Below are 15,768 nucleotides of genomic sequence, written 5' to 3' on the forward strand. Positions count from 1 at the left end.
ACCATTAATTTCTCTTGCTCAGGTTGGAAATGTAGAACACCATGGAGAATTGTCCTCCAGGTACTGGGAGGATATTGTGTTGGCAAACTTACATCTGAGCGTCAACAAAAGGCAAAATAATAATAGCCGAAGCTCAGTCAGTTCACTTCAGTTGCTCAGCTGTATCCGACTCTGCAACCCTGTGGACTGCAGCACGCCAGGCCTCCCTGTCCATCACCAACTCCAACTCCCAGAGTCCACTCAAACTCATGTCCATCGAGTCAATGATGCCATCCAACCATCTCATCCTCTGTCATCCCCTTCTCCTCCCACCTTCAATCTTTCCCAGCATCAGGGTCTTTTCCAATGCGTCAGTTCTTCACATCAGGTGGTCACAGTATTGGAGTTTCAGCTTCAGCATCAGTCCTTCCAATGAATATTCAGGACTGATTTCCTTTAGGATTAACTGGTTGGCTCTCCTTGCTGTCCAAGGGACTCAAGAGTTCTCCAACACCACAGTTCAAAAGCATCAATTCTTCAGTGCTCAGATTTCTTTATAGTCCAACTCTCACATCCGTACATGACTACTGGAAAAACCATAGATTTGACTAGACGGACCTTTGTCAGCAAAGTAATGTCTCTGCTTTTTAATATGCCGTCTAGGTTTGTCATAGCTTTTCTTCCAAGGAGCAAGCGTCTTTTAATTTCATGGCTGCAGTCACCATCTGCAGTGACGTTTAAGCCCAAGAAAATAAAGTCTCTCATTGTTTCCATTGTTTCCCCATCTATTTGCCATGAAGTGACTGGACCAGATGCCATGATCTTAGTTTTCTGAGTATTGGGTTTTAAGGCAACTTTTTAACTCTCCTCTTTCACTTTCATCAAGAGGCCCTTCAGTTCTTCTTCACTTTTTCCATAAGGGTGGTGTCATCTGCATATCTGAGGTTATTGATATTTCTCCCAGCAATCTTGATTCCAGCTTGTGCTTCATCCAGCCCAGAATTTCTCATGATGTACTATGCATATAAGTTAAATAGCGCAGTGACAATTTACAGCCTTCATGTACTCCCTTCCAGATTTGGAACCAGTCTGTTGTTCCATGTACAGTTCTGACTATTGCTTCTGGATGCTTGTAACTACTGCATACAGGTTTCTCAGGAGGCAGGTCAGGTGGTCTGGTATGCCCATCTCTTTAAGAATTTTCCACAGTTTGTTGTGCTCCACACAGTCAAAGGCTTTGGCATAGTCAATAAAGCAGAAGTAGATGTTTTTCTGAAACTCTCTCACTTTTTCAATGATCTAATGGATGTTGGCAATTTGATCTCTGGTTCCTCTGCCTTTTCTAAATCCAGCTTGAACATCTGGAAGTTCATGGTTCATGTACTGTTGAAGCCTGGCTTGGAGAATTTTGAGCATTATTTTGCTAGCGTGTGAGATGAGTGCAATTGTGCAGTAGTTTGAGCATTCTTTGGCATTTCCTTTCTCTGGGATTGGAATGAAAACTGACCTTTTTCAGTCCTGTAGCCACTGCTGAGTTTTCCAAATTTGCTGGTATATTGTGCAGTAATATGTGCACACTTTCACAGCATCATCTTTTAGGATTTGAAATAGCTCAACTGAAATTCCATCACCTCCACTAACTTTGTTTGTAGTGATGCTTCCTAAGGCCCACTTGACTTTGCACTCCAGGATATCTGGCTCTAGGTGAGTGATCACGCCATGGTAATTATCTGGGTTGTAATGATCTTTTTTGTATAGTTCTTCTGTGTATTCTTGCCACCTCTTCTTAATATCTCCTGCTTCTGTCATACCATTTCTGTCCTTTATTGTGCCCATCTTTGCATGAAATGTTCCCTTGGTATCTCTAATTTTCTTGAAGAGATCTCTAGTCTTTCCCATTCTATTGTTTTCCTCTATTTCTTTGCATTGATCACTGAGGAAGGCTTTCTTATCTCTCCTTGCTATTCTTTGGAACTCTACATTCAAATGGGTATACTTTCCTTTTCTCCTTTGCTTTTAGCTTCTCTTCTTTTCACAGCTATTTGTAAGGCCTCCTCAGACAACCATTTTGCCTTTTTGCATTTCTTTTTCTTGGGGATGGTCTTGATCACTGCCTCTTTTACAGTGTCACGAACCTCCATCCATAGTTCTTCAGTCACTCTGTCTATCAGATCAAATCCCTTGAATCTATTTGTCACTTCCACTGTATAATCGTAGGGGATTTGATTTAGGTCATACCTGAATAGTCCAGTGATTTTCTCTACTTTCTTCAATTTAAGTCTGAATTTGGCAATAAGAAGTTCATGATCTGAGGCCACAGTCAGCTTCTGGTCTTGTTTTTGCTGACTCTGTAGAGCTTCTCCATCTTTGGCTGCAAAGAATATAATCAATCTGATTTCAGTATTGACCATCTGGTGATGTCGATGTGTAGAGTCTTCTCTTGTGTTGTTAGAAGAGGGTGTTTGCTATGATCAGTGTGTTCCCTTGGCAGAACTCTGTTAGCCTTTGACCTGCTTCGTTTTGTACTCCAAGGCCAAATTTGCCTATTACTCCCGGTGTTTCTTGACTTCCTACTTTTTGCATTCCAGTCCCCTATAATGAAAAAGACATCTTGTTTTGGTGTTAGTTCTAGAAGGTCTTATAGGTCTTCATAGAACCATTCAACTTCAGCTTCTTCAGCATTACTGGTCAAGGCATAGACTTGGATTACCGTGATATTGAATGGTTTACCTTGGAAATGAACAGAGATCATTCTTTCGTTTTTGAGATTGCATCCAAGTACTGCATTTCAGACTCTTTTGTTAACTATGATGGCTACTCCATTTCTTCTAAGGGATTCTTGCCCACAGTAGTAGATATACTGGTCATCTGAGTTAAATTCACCCATTCCAGTCCATTTTAGTTCCCTGATTCCTAAAATGTCGATGTTCACTCTTGCCATCTCCTGTTTGATCACTTCCAATTTGCCTTGATTCATCGACCTAACATTCCAGGTTTCTATGCAATATTAGTTGAGGCTAGGTTGAGTTTATTTTTGGGTTTTATCTTAATTCTGGCCAAATTCCCTTCAGCGGGAGTTTCTGTTTTGTTCAAGTGAAGTGTGTGTCTCAGCGCAGGTCCCCGAGGAGAAGTCTGCGTCCATGCACTTGACCGCTCCTGCCCTCCTCTCTGTCTCATCTCTGCCTTGGGCCTTGGGACTGAAGACCATAGAGTCCTAATGACTGTATTCATGTATTCGTGCTAAGTCACTTCAGTCATGTGTGACTCTTTTTGACCCCATAGATTCTAGCCCACCAGGCTCCTATGTCCATGGGATTCTCCAGACAAGAATACTAGATTGGGTAGACATTCCCTTCTCCTGGGATCAAACCCAGGTCTCCTGCATTGCAGGTGTATTCTTTACCTTCTGAGCCACATACAGAGTTTCCCCAATTACTTGTGATAATGATCTACTAGAGTGGTACAATTGTTACAATTGATGAACGAAAATATCATTATCATCCAAAGTTCATAGTTTACGTTAGGTTTCACTCTTGGTGTTACACATTATATGTGTGTGCTAAGTCACTTCAGTCATGTCTGACTCTTTGCAACCCTACATACTACAGCTCTCCAGGCTCCTGTCCATGGGATTCTCTAGACAAGAATGCTGGAGTCGGTTGCATGCCCTCTTCTGGGGATCTTCCCCACCCGGGGATTGAACCCATGTGTCTTAGGTCTCCTGCATTGGCAGGCTAGTTCTTTACCACTAGCGCCACCTCGGAAGCCCAATGAGTGTGTTACAGAGAGGAATGGCCCTAGTGGAGAGCCCTCCAGATAAGACTATGGGATCCTGGGAAGAGAGAGTCATCTAATCCCCTGTTTGTTCTGAGTCGTCAGGTTCCTCCTTTTCTCTTTACAGCCTGGCTGCTCCAGCGTTTCCGGGGAGCCAGCAGCAGTGCTCGGACCCACACCGGCACTGCTCTCCCAGGGTTGGGGTGTATCGGATGTGGCTGCCTGAGGCTCAGTCCTATCTGAAAGTCTGTGGGAGCGAGATTCCCCAGAACAGCAAAAGGGCTTGGGGAAGGAGGCCTCTTTGGTTACCACCGGGGAGAAACTTTGTATGCATGGCCACCCAGAGCCGAGCTCAGTCAGGAGCTATGGGGGACAGAGGCACAGCCCCATCTTCCTCCCCACCCCAGAGCAGGGTGCACTCCTGTTTCCTCTGTTCTGAGAGAAATTCTCACGTGTCACTGCTGCTTGGGGCCCTGGAAGCAGCCAGGGTGGCTGCTGCAGTGGGCAGGGCAGGCTCCAGCTTTCAGCTGTCCCCCTCAGGACCCAGGCGCTGCCGGCACTGGGGCCTCAGCACTCTCTTCTGTGAGAAGTTTCTGCAGCCCTTCTGTGCTGCCCAGGGACCTCACCAGGGAATGCTCTTGCATCAGCTGAACTGGAATAAGAGAAAGGGGTGCTCCAACTATTTCTCCCTGTCCAGAGCTCCACAATCACAGGGTTCTGTTTGAGGTTATTTGGGGGCTGTGCATGTAGTGTTGGGGGGGTGGGGCGTGGCAGGAGGTGAGAATTTTGGAGGCACTGTTCTGGGCAACAGAACTGTTCTCAGGGCCTCCTTAGGTTAGAAGTTAGAAGAGGTAGAGGGAGGCAAGTGTGTCTGGGCCTTGGCCTCCTTACTCGGTGGAGGGGACTTCCTGCCACTTTGAGGTATTATGTGAGAAGGTGAGAAAATAGCAGAGCAGCTTGGCTGCCTCTTAGATGGATGAGCTAGAAGCTGTAGTAAGGGCTGGGCTGAGGTGAGGCTGGAGTCGGGGCGTATTCCCTAGCTGCTGAGCTTGCTTCCGGATCTTTGGAGTGCTGTGTAGAGAGGAGGGGGTAAGAGGGGTGGGAAGGGGATGGCAGGGAGGGCCCCCTGGGGGTTCTGGCTGCCCTGGTGCAGTGCGGGTCGGGTGAATTTCCAAATCTCTGGTTGTTCAGTGCCCTGGCCGCGTTTTCCTCCTTTCTGTCACCACAGTAGCCCCTGAACTTCTAGACCTGCCCAGGGAGGCCAGAGGGAAATTCAAGGGAGGATGTCTCTTTGTCTCAGATTCTGGTTGACTTATCCTTTCTCCTTCCCTGGAGACAGTCCAAGAATTTGGACCCCCCTGGAGGCTTTCGAAGGGGGCCCTCGTTGCTGAACTTTGAGAGTCACTTTCACTTTTGCCTTGGACGGACCAGAGCCTGACTTCCCGGGAGCCTTCTCTCTCTTCTTGGCCCAGCCTGGGCGCGGTGAGGCTGAGGGTGCTCTGGTTTGGATTATCCAGTTTGTGCTGCCTCCCTTGCTCGAGGACAGACAGAGCTTTGTTTTGGGTGTGTGATAATGGGGCTGTGGTGGGGAGGTGGGAGGTGGGCAGAGAGCACCCACGCTGAGTCTTTATCTTGGGGGCCAGCCCATTGGTCTGGAGTTCCTGATCTATAAGAGGCCAAGTGCCAGTTGGCCCAGAGACTAACGCGTTTTCTCTGTGAGCCCTGGACTTGAACACAGGGCTCTGGGGAGTATGCTAGCCTCCTGTCTATACCTGGCATGATGCCTTGGGAACTGGGGTGGGATACTCCAAACCAGGCTGACATTTACCCTGCTGATTTGCAACAGAGTGGTCCCGAAATAAAGTTAGACTGCTGTGTTGCTTCTGGGGGCTGTTCCTTCTCGCCTGTCCAATTTGACATCTGCCTCTGGAAGATGCTGCTGTCCCACAAAGCCTTATAATCGTTGGCATTCTGAGCCTGACACTCAAAAATGCACCCAAGGAAGCAGCTTGTTAGAGAGTTATGTGGAGTGGCCTCGGCGCCTGACCAGGGAGCCCGGGCTGCATTCCTGCAGAGATTCCCACTCCCATCAGCCTGCTGGGGCTGAGGGAGCGTTTCCAGGAACTTGAGTGGGGTGGGAGCTGGGGACAGAGCCAGTCAGCCTTTCTGCAAAGCTTTTTGAGCGTCCGCTCTTTCGGCCTTTTTCTCTCATGCGTCCCAAGGCTGGGGGACAGTGAGGATCAGAGGCACCTAATAGCATAGAGGCTGCCGCCCAGAGGTGTCATCCAAGGAGCAGTGCCCGGGCAGTTGGGAAATGGTGTCCAGCCTTGGAGGGTGGGGAATGGCTGGCCCCTGAGAGCTCCCCATCTGTGCTGTGCATTCCCGGGGAGCCGGGCCCTTCATCTGGCCCTCTCTCTTCTGTGCAAGGGAGGGGAAGAGGCCAAGAACCAGGAGAAACAGCTGGCTGGACACGGGAGAAGGTTGGGGAGGGAAGCTGCAGACCCAGGGCCCTCGCCATGGGTGTGGTCTGGGAAGCTTATGATTTGGAGAAATTCTCAGGGTGTTGACAAAGACACCCCTTCTCTAACCGGTTCTTCCACTTGTATGTGTGTTGGGGGCTGGAGTGTTTGGCATCCGTGGTTAATGACCACAGGAGACGTGGGGAGGCATGGGGGCAGGGCTCAGTGGGACTGGGTGCTTCCTTCAAGAGGATCCCCATGACAGGTTTGGGCTCTGACCAAGCCCCTTATTAAAAAAAAGTGCAAAGCAGAAATTCTTGGCGATGCCCCTGTCCTTTGTCTCATCAGCAAAGCTGGAAAGGGTGAGACCTCTGGCTTCCGCAGCTGGGCTTGATGAGATGGGGCTGCTCTGGGCCAGGCCTCGGGAAGGAGGACCTACCTCTTCTCCCTCTCCCAGGGCGGCCTGGAGCACCCTGGAGGGGGCTGTGTGGGCAAGAGTGCGGGTGAAGGTCTTCAGGCCTGCCAGGCTTCCCGCCTCCCATCCAGGCCCTGCAGAGTCTTCTTCAGGTTTCTCCACTCAGCTCCAGCTTCTTCAGTCTCGCTGTGGCTCTGTCCTGGAGGACAGAGGAGGCTCTGAGCCGGATCCCCCAGCCCTCCTGGTCTCCCAGCTCTGAGCCATTGCTTTGGGACTGACTGGCTCTAGGCCTTGGGTACTGCTTGGTCTCTGTACATCCCCATGCCCTCATCACCCTTACTATCTAGACAGATGGCTGGGTGGGTTTCTGTGTGGCAGCTCCAGGAGGGTTGTCAGAACAGTCCAGAAAGTGGGGTGTCAGAGGTGAACGGGGCTGTGAAGGGCTCAAGCTAAGGGGAGGCAGGGCTTGGGCCAGGGCCAACCCTCATTTCCTGGAGAAATGATTAGTGGCCTGGTTATATCTGAGAGGCTTTTGAATGTTGCTGGAGAAGAAAGAGGCTGTTTCTTTCTGTTAGGCTGGGCAGGCAGGAGGAGCAGGCATTTGAAGCTTTCCTAAAGTGTAGTTTCCAGAACATACCAGGCTTGAGACCCTGGTGTTCCCAACTGTTTTCAGTTCCCGGATGATCACTGATATGCGTCTGTGATTGTCCCCGGCCTCCGTCTCCTACTTCTATTTCTTAGAGCTTTGGCTTTTGCATTGATGTTCAAAGGGAAAAGAAGGAAGGGAGAGGAGTGAAGGAGGGAGGAAGAGAGAGTTTGCCTCAGGACTCACATCATGGCGCTCAGAAGCCATTAGGAAGTTTAGGGACATCTGTCTAAAACAGTGGTTCTTAATGGGGCAAGCATGGGTGGGGGTATAGTTTCATCCATCCATCCATATTTACCCATCCATCCATCCACTTTTCCTTTGTTCCTCCTTTTCTCCTTCCTTCCTTCTTTTCTTCCATCCATCATCCATCTGTCCGACTCATCGTCCATTTATCCATCTATCTGCCCAGGAGACATTTGACAGTGTCTGGAGACATTTTTAGTTGTTTGGTTGAGGGGACACTACTGTCCTCTGTCTAGTGGATGGAGGCCAGGGTTGTTACTGAACATCCTACAAATGCACAGTGCAGTCCACCACAACAAGAATTATCCAGCCCCAACTGTCAATAGTTTGCAGCAACTCTGATCTAAAGCAGTTGAGACAGGGTCATCCTATAGGCTGGGGGAAGATGATAAGGACTCTGACTGGTCATCCAGCCCAAAGCAGTTTAGATTTGATGAGCCTGGAATACATGTTCTCCCTGCCCCCATCTGCGCGGTCCTGTCTCACAGGATAAGGAAGATTGTGTCCTGACTCAACAATCTTTGGTCCCCCAGCCTTACCACTGCAGGACCTATGTTGGCGAGGCACCAGGAAATACGGAGTCTATCCTGATTCCTCCCTGAGTGCCTGCGATGGGGTGGGCTATAGAAAACATGCAAGGGATGTCACATTTCATATTTGGCTTCTTGAGGCAGGGCTGCTGGGTCAGCTCTGCTTAGTCAGGGCTCTGGAATGGAGAGAAGTCATTTTCATGGCATGACTGTGTTACAGGAAAATGTCTGTGCAGTTGCTGGGGACTCTGCCTGGTGTTGAGAATCACTTAATCCAGTCCCAAATCCTTCCTTGACCCGTCTTTGACTCATTCGTTTACAGAGATCTGTACGGCTCCCATGGCAGTCTAATTAGCCGTGACTGAAATCCCTCCTTCACAGCCCCCCCTGCCCCCACACCTCGGCAAAGACATTTCCTAAATTCATGGTGGTTTCTCATGATAGTGATAAAAATGAGCTCTGGTGGAGGTCTTGGTTTTGGCGATTGAAAACCCTGAAGGCATAGAGGATTTGGTATCTCTCCTGTGTCCTGTGCAAGGAAAGTTCACACTCCCAGGGGCCTTGTGTTGAGTCTGTCGCTTTTTCTTCTGTCTGCTCCCTGAGAAGTGGTACCTGAACTCCTCTATGGTGGGAGGCACAGGCAGGTGTCTGGGGCCCCAGTGGTCCCCCAGGCTCATCCTGCTGCTTGGACAGAGAAGATGGGGTAAGCCCTGCCCTTCCGGTGTGCACCTGCAGCAAAACCGTATTCTGGCCACTAGCACCTACATCCCAAGTAGTGGTGTTGGTATAGAGCGGAGGCTGGGGAAAGACAAGACAAAGGGGAGTGGAGGGCTATATTCACTCACAGTCCCTGTGACCCTTGTCACCACTGTGATTCTGCCACATAACTGAGCCAGGACTCACCTTGCTCATGATATTACTGCTTTTTAGAGAAGTCCAGGTGTATGTTGGCAGGAGGATAGGGCTTGTAGGAAGGGGTTGCTCTTCAAGGGCAGGAACAGATGGTGCTTTTTGGATTTTCTGTGATTTCCTGGTAGTGCTCAGGGGGTTGGAAATGAGTCCTGAGAAGAGAAGCAAGAATTCCCCCTAGTCCCACCCCTCCAGCCCAAACTCCCTTCAGGCCTTTCATACCTTCCTATGTCCCAGCAGAAGAGTTTATCACAAAAGGGGATTGATGACCATTGTCTTTGTCTTTTTGCTGAGGTCCGTGGTGGAGGAAGTGGAGTGACGCTATAGTCAGAGCAGTTCATTGAACAAGTAATACTGAGCGCTCACTGCTTGCTAATCACTGCTCTGGTGCAGTTACCTCAGTGGACCAGACGAAAGCCATGTCCTGGGAGAGCTATTGCTCAGCGAGCTGGTGAGACGCAGGTCTGGTGCAGCCTGGTGCTGCCTGGCTCCCTAGAGTTCGCAGAGTCCTCCACACCCACGCCCAGAGGTGGTCCTCAGGGAACAGGGGGTGAAGAGACAGCTGCATGACCTCTGAAAGCCTTTCCTGCCTTGAACTGTATATCTCCGGGGCTTTCGCAGAGGACGGACTGGAGCCAAGAAAAGACGCCTGCTGTTGGCTTTGTCCTCTGGCTGGGCACAGGCACGGGTGGCTGAGCCAGTCTTGTGCAATCTTTGAATTTATAAAGCGGAGGCCAGACAAGGCTGAGCTGAATTGGGGAGGGGGGGTGGTTCGGCTTCTGGACTCGGAACCAGGCTCTGTTTGTAGCCTTCCCACTGCAGACGGGCAGCTGTGTGACTCATGAGCTGAAGGGCCAGGCAGAAGCCACTGTCTTTGGTTCACAGGAATTCTGCTTGTTTATTTGTGTGTGTGTGTGTGTGTGTATGTATTTCCTTCTTTCCTTCTCTAACTTTTCCTCCTCTGCAGGAGATCTGCCCAAGGAGAATCCGTATGAGGATGTGGACTTAAAGAGCCGAAGAGCCGGACGAAAACCCCAGCAGCTGTCCGAGAACTCCTTGGACTCTTTGCACAGGATGTGGAGTCCTCAGGACAGGAAGTACAACAACCCACCCACTCAGGTAACGGCAGCCCTGACGCGCGCCGGTAAGGTCAGCTCGAGGCCACGGCCAGCTTCTGCTCAGGCTGTTTCCCTCACTAGTGCTTGGCAGAGGTGACGTCAGGGAAGAGCTCTGTGTTCAGGGACCTCTGCCATGTCGACATCCTTGTGAACAGTCAAGATGTGCTCTTAGGGGGCACCCAGTCCCCCCTTCTTCCCTTTACTAGAACTCTAAGCTGTGAAACCAAGGTAGGAGCCCCTGTAGTCTCCTGTCTAATCTTGATTTCTCCTCCCCTTCCTGGAAGCAGGAAGACAGGGCCTGGGTTGGCGTCTTAAGATTCTGCAGAACTGATCTTAACCCTGGCATTTAGGGGCCAGGGATAGGCCCAGGAACCGGATTTGGAGAGCCACATAGGTATCTCTAGGACCTGGATGCACTCCCATTGGATAAATGGCTGAATGGATGCATCTCTGAGGAATGGACTGATGGAGGCAGAATGGGGAGAAAGGTGAAGAGGCGAAGGAGTTCTGAGGCTGTAGCTTGTTCTGGCTTTGTCCATGATGGAGGATGGAGATCATATCTTGGACCTACCAAAGCAATGCTGATTCTCCTAGAGATTTTAGAACACTGGCCAGAGAATATAAAAATCATTTCTTCTGGCCTTGGAGTGACATGATTGTTTGTATAAAAGGTTTACCTTTCTAATGTGCTCTGTTCAAACAAACGTCCACTGAATGTGTGTTTCCCGACTGATTGGGTAGGAAGAGGAAATTGGGGGAGGGGGAGGAAGGAGGACTTGCTGAAGAGTGATGAGCGGCAATGCCAGATGCAGGTGGCAGGTGGAGGGCATGCCAGATGTGCAGAGCTGCTCCCTTTTTAGCAAGCAGTGATTCCACTCAGAGTAAGGTGCCCTGTGGTGAAGGGTGTCAGTCTAGATGGAGCGAGGCAGAACACAGATCTGAGCCACACCCAGTAATAAGCAGAGTCAGCCTTGTCCCAGAGCTCAGACGGCGCCCACAGCATTCTCACTTGGCCTTGTGTTCCCACTCAGATGACAGCCCAGTTTTCTTTGTCTCTGCTTTCTTTTTTTCTGGCAGAAGTCAAGCTTCCTTTGTGGAAGCAAGTATCTAATCTTGCCCTGACCTGCTGATTAGCAGCTGAGGTCTTAGAAGAGGAAACCCTGGTCAATGGAAATTCCAGGTGGGGTTTGGGGGAAGTCAGGGAGGCCAGCCTGTGGCTTCTGTGTCCAGCTCCCAGCAGACAGGTGCCGGCCACGGCATCCATGCTGAGGCCCTCTCCCCTGTCCCCTGCCCCGCGCCAGCTCTCCCTGAAACCCGGCAGCCAGTCCCTGCGCAGTGGGAACTGGTCGGAAAGGAAGAGCCACCGGCTGCCACGGTTACCCAAGAGGCACAGCCATGACGACATGCTCCTGCTGGCTCAGCTGAGCCTGCCGTCTTCGCCTTCCAGCCTCAACGAGGACAGCCTCAGCACCACCAGTGAGCTGCTGTCCAGCCGCCGGGCCCGTCGCGTTCCCAAGGTAGCCCCTGCAGGTGGAGCCGGCCAGGACTGGGCGGGTGGGCGGGCAGGCCGGCTGTGGCTCTTTTCTTCTTTCCCTCCCTCCCTTTCCTAATCTGCTCCTGCTTCCTTAATTCTCCTTAAATCAATTTTAGGTCCAGGCACTGGCCTTTTCTTTTTTCATCTGGCTAATTCTCTTTTCTTATCGATAAAGATGCACCGAGTGATTAATGCTGCACAGATGTTAGGGGAAAACAGGCTCGCTGGCCCCCAGGGAGTGCTCCATGCCACGGGTTGGATGGAGGCAGTCCTTAGGAGGATCCCCATTAGTGTGAGCGTGGGGTGTGCAAAGGCTCTATGTACACAGAAACATCTCCAGGCTGTGAGGGACCTAGGACTCAAAGGCGGGTCTTCCTTTCTGTACCTCTCTGAGTTGAGAGTTTTCAGGAGTGATTTGCACACACGCAGCCAGCCAGGCCCAGATCCCCAGCCCAGAGCAGCAGGATTTAGCCAAGTGGTATTTTTAGCCTGCAAACAATGCTTGGGTATATTGGGAATTTAGCTTCTTCCTGCCGGGGCCCCAGGTGGTAGCCCAGAGGGGAAAGGTTCAGTCCTTGTTCCTGTTATTGCTTCTGAGCAGCTCTTTGTCTCAGATGGTTCAGTGACTCCTGAGACCCAGGAGCTCCCATCCTGTCTGGTTGGATCACAGTTCCTTCCTCTGGGGAGCTGAAGAAGGAGCCTTGTCTTGGGGGCAGGAGACCACTAAGTGGACAAATAGGTAGAGATCTACCAGCTTGCCCTTGGGGCCAGTGCAGCAGAGAGACAAGTACTGGGCCTCCTTGGAGGGAGGGCGGAAGGCTTCTACCAGCAGGGGAACAGATGGCCTCTGTAAATCAGCAGCCTTCTTAGGAGCAGGGGCAGATGGCTTTAGGGTTACCTCACCCTCCCTGCTTTTCTCACCCAGCTTGTCCAAAGAATTAACTCCATCTACAATGCCAAGAGGGGAAAGAAGAGGTTAAAAAAGCTGTCTATGTCCAGCATTGAGACATCATCACTGAGAGGTAGGCCTGGACACCCGAGCTGGCTCAGGTTCCTGGGGCCCTTGGGCATTAGAAGTGGGAAGATGCAAGGATTAGCCTCAGTTTACCCTTCCATGAGCCAACCTGCCTTCTAGGAGGGTAGAGCCCTGCCAAAAAGTGGCCACACAGGAGGGGAGGGCCAAAGAGAGAAGAAAGTCCTGGGAATGGTTAGTTGAGACTCTGGGCTGTGAGGCCTGAATAGGGGGGAGGTGGGTGTGGGAATCTGTGTCCAGCCAAAGGAAAGGCCAGACTTACTGAGCACTGTGGTCTGTTTCCCATTTCCAATCTTGGCCTCCTGGAGGCAGGACCCTTGTGTTCCAGGCCCACAGGCCTCTGCTGGCTCAGCCTCCAGCTTCGGCCCTCAGCTTCCCCCAGATCAGGACTGGATGGATAGGAGTTTGTGTATAGATTAACACCTGCAGGTTGAGCTCTGAGGGACACTGGCCCTGGGCCACGCAGTGCCTGGCCAGGGGCCCACTGGAGCCCAGATGAGGTCCATCCCTCATGAGCCAGGCCCGGGGTGAGGAGGGGAGTAGGGAGGGGTTCAGGGGGGCGGGCACAGAAGATGTTTACTATGGGGCAGCGGCTCAGCCAGCCTGCACTCTGCTCTGACTTTTCCAGATGAGAATAGTGAGAGCGAGAGCGACTCTGACGACAGGTTCAAAGGTGAGACGTGGCTCCTGGAGAGCAGGGACCCCTTCCCAGCCCTGGTGGAAGGGTATCTATTAGCCTTTGCTGTCTCAGTGTCCCAAAGTGGCCCAGTTGGGAGGGGCATTGGCAGGCAGGATACGAGGCCTAGAGCAAGGAGCTCTAGGGAAGTCCGTTCCTTCTATCACGGAGCTCAGCCCTGCGAGCTTAAATTCAGACATCTCCCCTTTTCCAGATTTAAGGCTAGTGACCCTGCCCCTACTTTTGTAAGCCATTCATTGTCCATCTAGGTTTGCCTGGTAAGTGTTTTGAGTCTGGAGGGTCAGAGATGGGTTCCAGGTTCCTCTTCTGGTTGTGAGAAATGTACTGAAGTCTGAGGAACCTGGTGCTTGGGAGGCCCTGAGGCGACTCATCTTCCCTCTCCCTAAAGAGGAGAGCTGCCACCTCCCTGGAAAGTTTCTGGGACCTTCACATTCCAGGGGCCTTGGACAAATCTCTCTTCTTTCTCTACCGAGAAACCCTGCTTAGACCTTCCTGGATGATTAAAGTATCAATATTGGGAGCTCCCTCTTTCTTTCGTCCCCAGGCATGTGGGCAGGTGGACTTTGGGCCTGGGGACAGGGGGAAGGGTCCAAGTCCAAGGTTGCTAGAGGCCCTAGGATGAAGGCTTCGTGGATGTTCAGGGATGTGTGGGTACCTTGATGCCTCCCTGGGTTTGCCTGGCTCAGGCAGTCTTACTGGTCCCAGCTCAGCCTCCAGAGGCTCTGGGAGGCCCAGACCAGTAGCTCCCTGTGTCAGGGCAGACAGACGGACGAGTCTCTCCCAGAACTCGGGGGGTCAGGCTGTCAGGCTAGGCTCCTACACTTAGAGGTGACCCCCTGGGATGCAGCCCTGGGTGTGAGGTGGGCCGGGGGCTGACGCGTGTCCCGTCCTGATGTGTGGCCCGCCCCCAGCCCACACACAGCGCCTGGTCCACATCCAGTCCATGCTGAAGCGCGCGCCCAGCTACCGGACCCTGGAGCTGGAGCTGCTCGAGTGGCAGGAGCGGGAGCTCTTCGAGTACTTCGTGGTGGTGTCCCTCAGGAAGAAGCCCTCCCGGAACACCTACCTCCCCGAGGTCTCCTACCAGTTTCCCAAGGTGCGGCCCCTCCCTCCGTTCCGCCTGGCCCATCTTGTCCCTGCCATAGCGACCTCCTCACTGCCCTGGCCCTGAGTGTGGCTCCCTGGAGCCAGGAGGGAGGAGAGGTTGTGGGTTTGGGCCAGCGAGTATTCGGAGGATGAGGGCAGAGAGAACACCCCCCAGTGTGGCTAGAATCAGATCCACGTTGTATACAGGACTTTGAGGGTCCTGAGGAAGGGCCCCCCACCATTACTTCTGTCTTCCTTCTCTTTTTCAACCACTTTATTGAGATACAATTTAATCTATTAAATAAGAGATACTATTTAATCTACCTGTTTAAAGCATACCATTCAATAACTTATAGTATATTCACAGTTATCTGACCAATTTTAGACCATTTTCATCGCTCCCCAAAGAAACCTTCTACCCATCAGCGTTCTCTCCCCATTTCCCCCACCTCCCTGAGCTCTTACTGCTCCTTCCCTGCTTATCCCCAGCCAGCCCAGCCGCAGGGCCTCCTTTCACTTCCTGTAACACTCAAGCCCTTTGTCTCTGTCATTGCCAGGAATCTTCTTTTTTCCAGCTCTTCATTTGGCTGCTGGCTCTTTCTCATTCTCTGCTCAAACGGAACCTCCTCCAGGAGATCTTTCTAGATACTTTAAAGTAGCCCCCCACACCCAGTTATCTCTGTCGCACCTCCCTGTTTATTTCCTCTGTGGCCCCTCTGAGACCGTGTTGTTGATTGCCTCACTCTGCTGGCCAGAACGCACAGGGACAGGGATGCCATCCACTTTGTGGTCTCTTGGTACCCCTGCATGTGGCACAGTGCCAGGCGCCGCATAGAAAGTGCTGTTTGACATATATTGAATGAATGAATGAATGAATGAATGATGACTCATCCCACACCCAGACCTCTCTGTAAGAATTGTGAGTGGGGTCAAGGCTGCTGAGAAGCACGCCAGTTGGTAGAACGCCACCTAGGACTCTCGAGGCTGGGGATGGGGGGTATATTTCTCAGCTACCCCCCACCACCCCCAGCTTCCATGTCTTCTCTGATCTGTTTCTCCCCATATCCCTCTTCCTTACAGCTGGACCGACCCACCAAGCAGATGCGGGAGGCAGAGGAGAGGCTCAAGGCCATTCCCCAGTTTTGCTTCCCTGATGCCAAGGACTGGCTCCCGGTGTCAGAATACAGCAGGTGAGGCCCGACCTGGCAGAACCTCCCCCACCCCTGTCATAGCGGGCAGCTGGCTGGGGCCCACTCTAGTCCCAGCGTCTTCTCCTGCAGCAGCCTGGTCCTTCACCCCCTCCCTGGGATGGCAGCCCCTCTCCTTGGGGGCTGTTTCCTGG

The 15,768-nt window shown here is 51.7% G+C and overlaps 1 protein-coding gene across 10 annotated transcripts in view; it reads left to right on the plus strand.

The window, feature by feature from the left end:
- Window positions 1–15,768, plus strand: part of DENND2B (DENN domain containing 2B) — a 163,446-nt gene that overhangs the window by 130,167 nt on the left and 17,511 nt on the right. For 8 of the 10 annotated variants that reach the window (XM_043903620.1, XM_043903648.1, XM_043903668.1 and 5 more), the window contains 6 exons: window positions 9,926–10,077; window positions 11,378–11,593; window positions 12,536–12,632; window positions 13,272–13,316; window positions 14,252–14,436; window positions 15,507–15,616. In XM_043903620.1, coding sequence (XP_043759555.1) covers window positions 9,926–10,077; window positions 11,378–11,593; window positions 12,536–12,632; window positions 13,272–13,316; window positions 14,252–14,436; window positions 15,507–15,616 — 805 coding nt within the window. Of the gene's footprint in view, window positions 1–4,752; window positions 4,843–5,297; window positions 5,317–9,925; window positions 10,078–11,377; window positions 11,594–12,535; window positions 12,633–13,271; window positions 13,317–14,251; window positions 14,437–15,506; window positions 15,617–15,768 lie in introns of those variants that run through there. The other 2 variants (XM_043903676.1, XM_043903685.1) reach the window with 2 other exon arrangements.

Source organism: Cervus elaphus, chromosome 1, assembly GCF_910594005.1.
Source record: "Cervus elaphus chromosome 1, mCerEla1.1, whole genome shotgun sequence".
Classification (NCBI taxonomy): domain Eukaryota; kingdom Metazoa; phylum Chordata; class Mammalia; order Artiodactyla; family Cervidae; genus Cervus; species Cervus elaphus.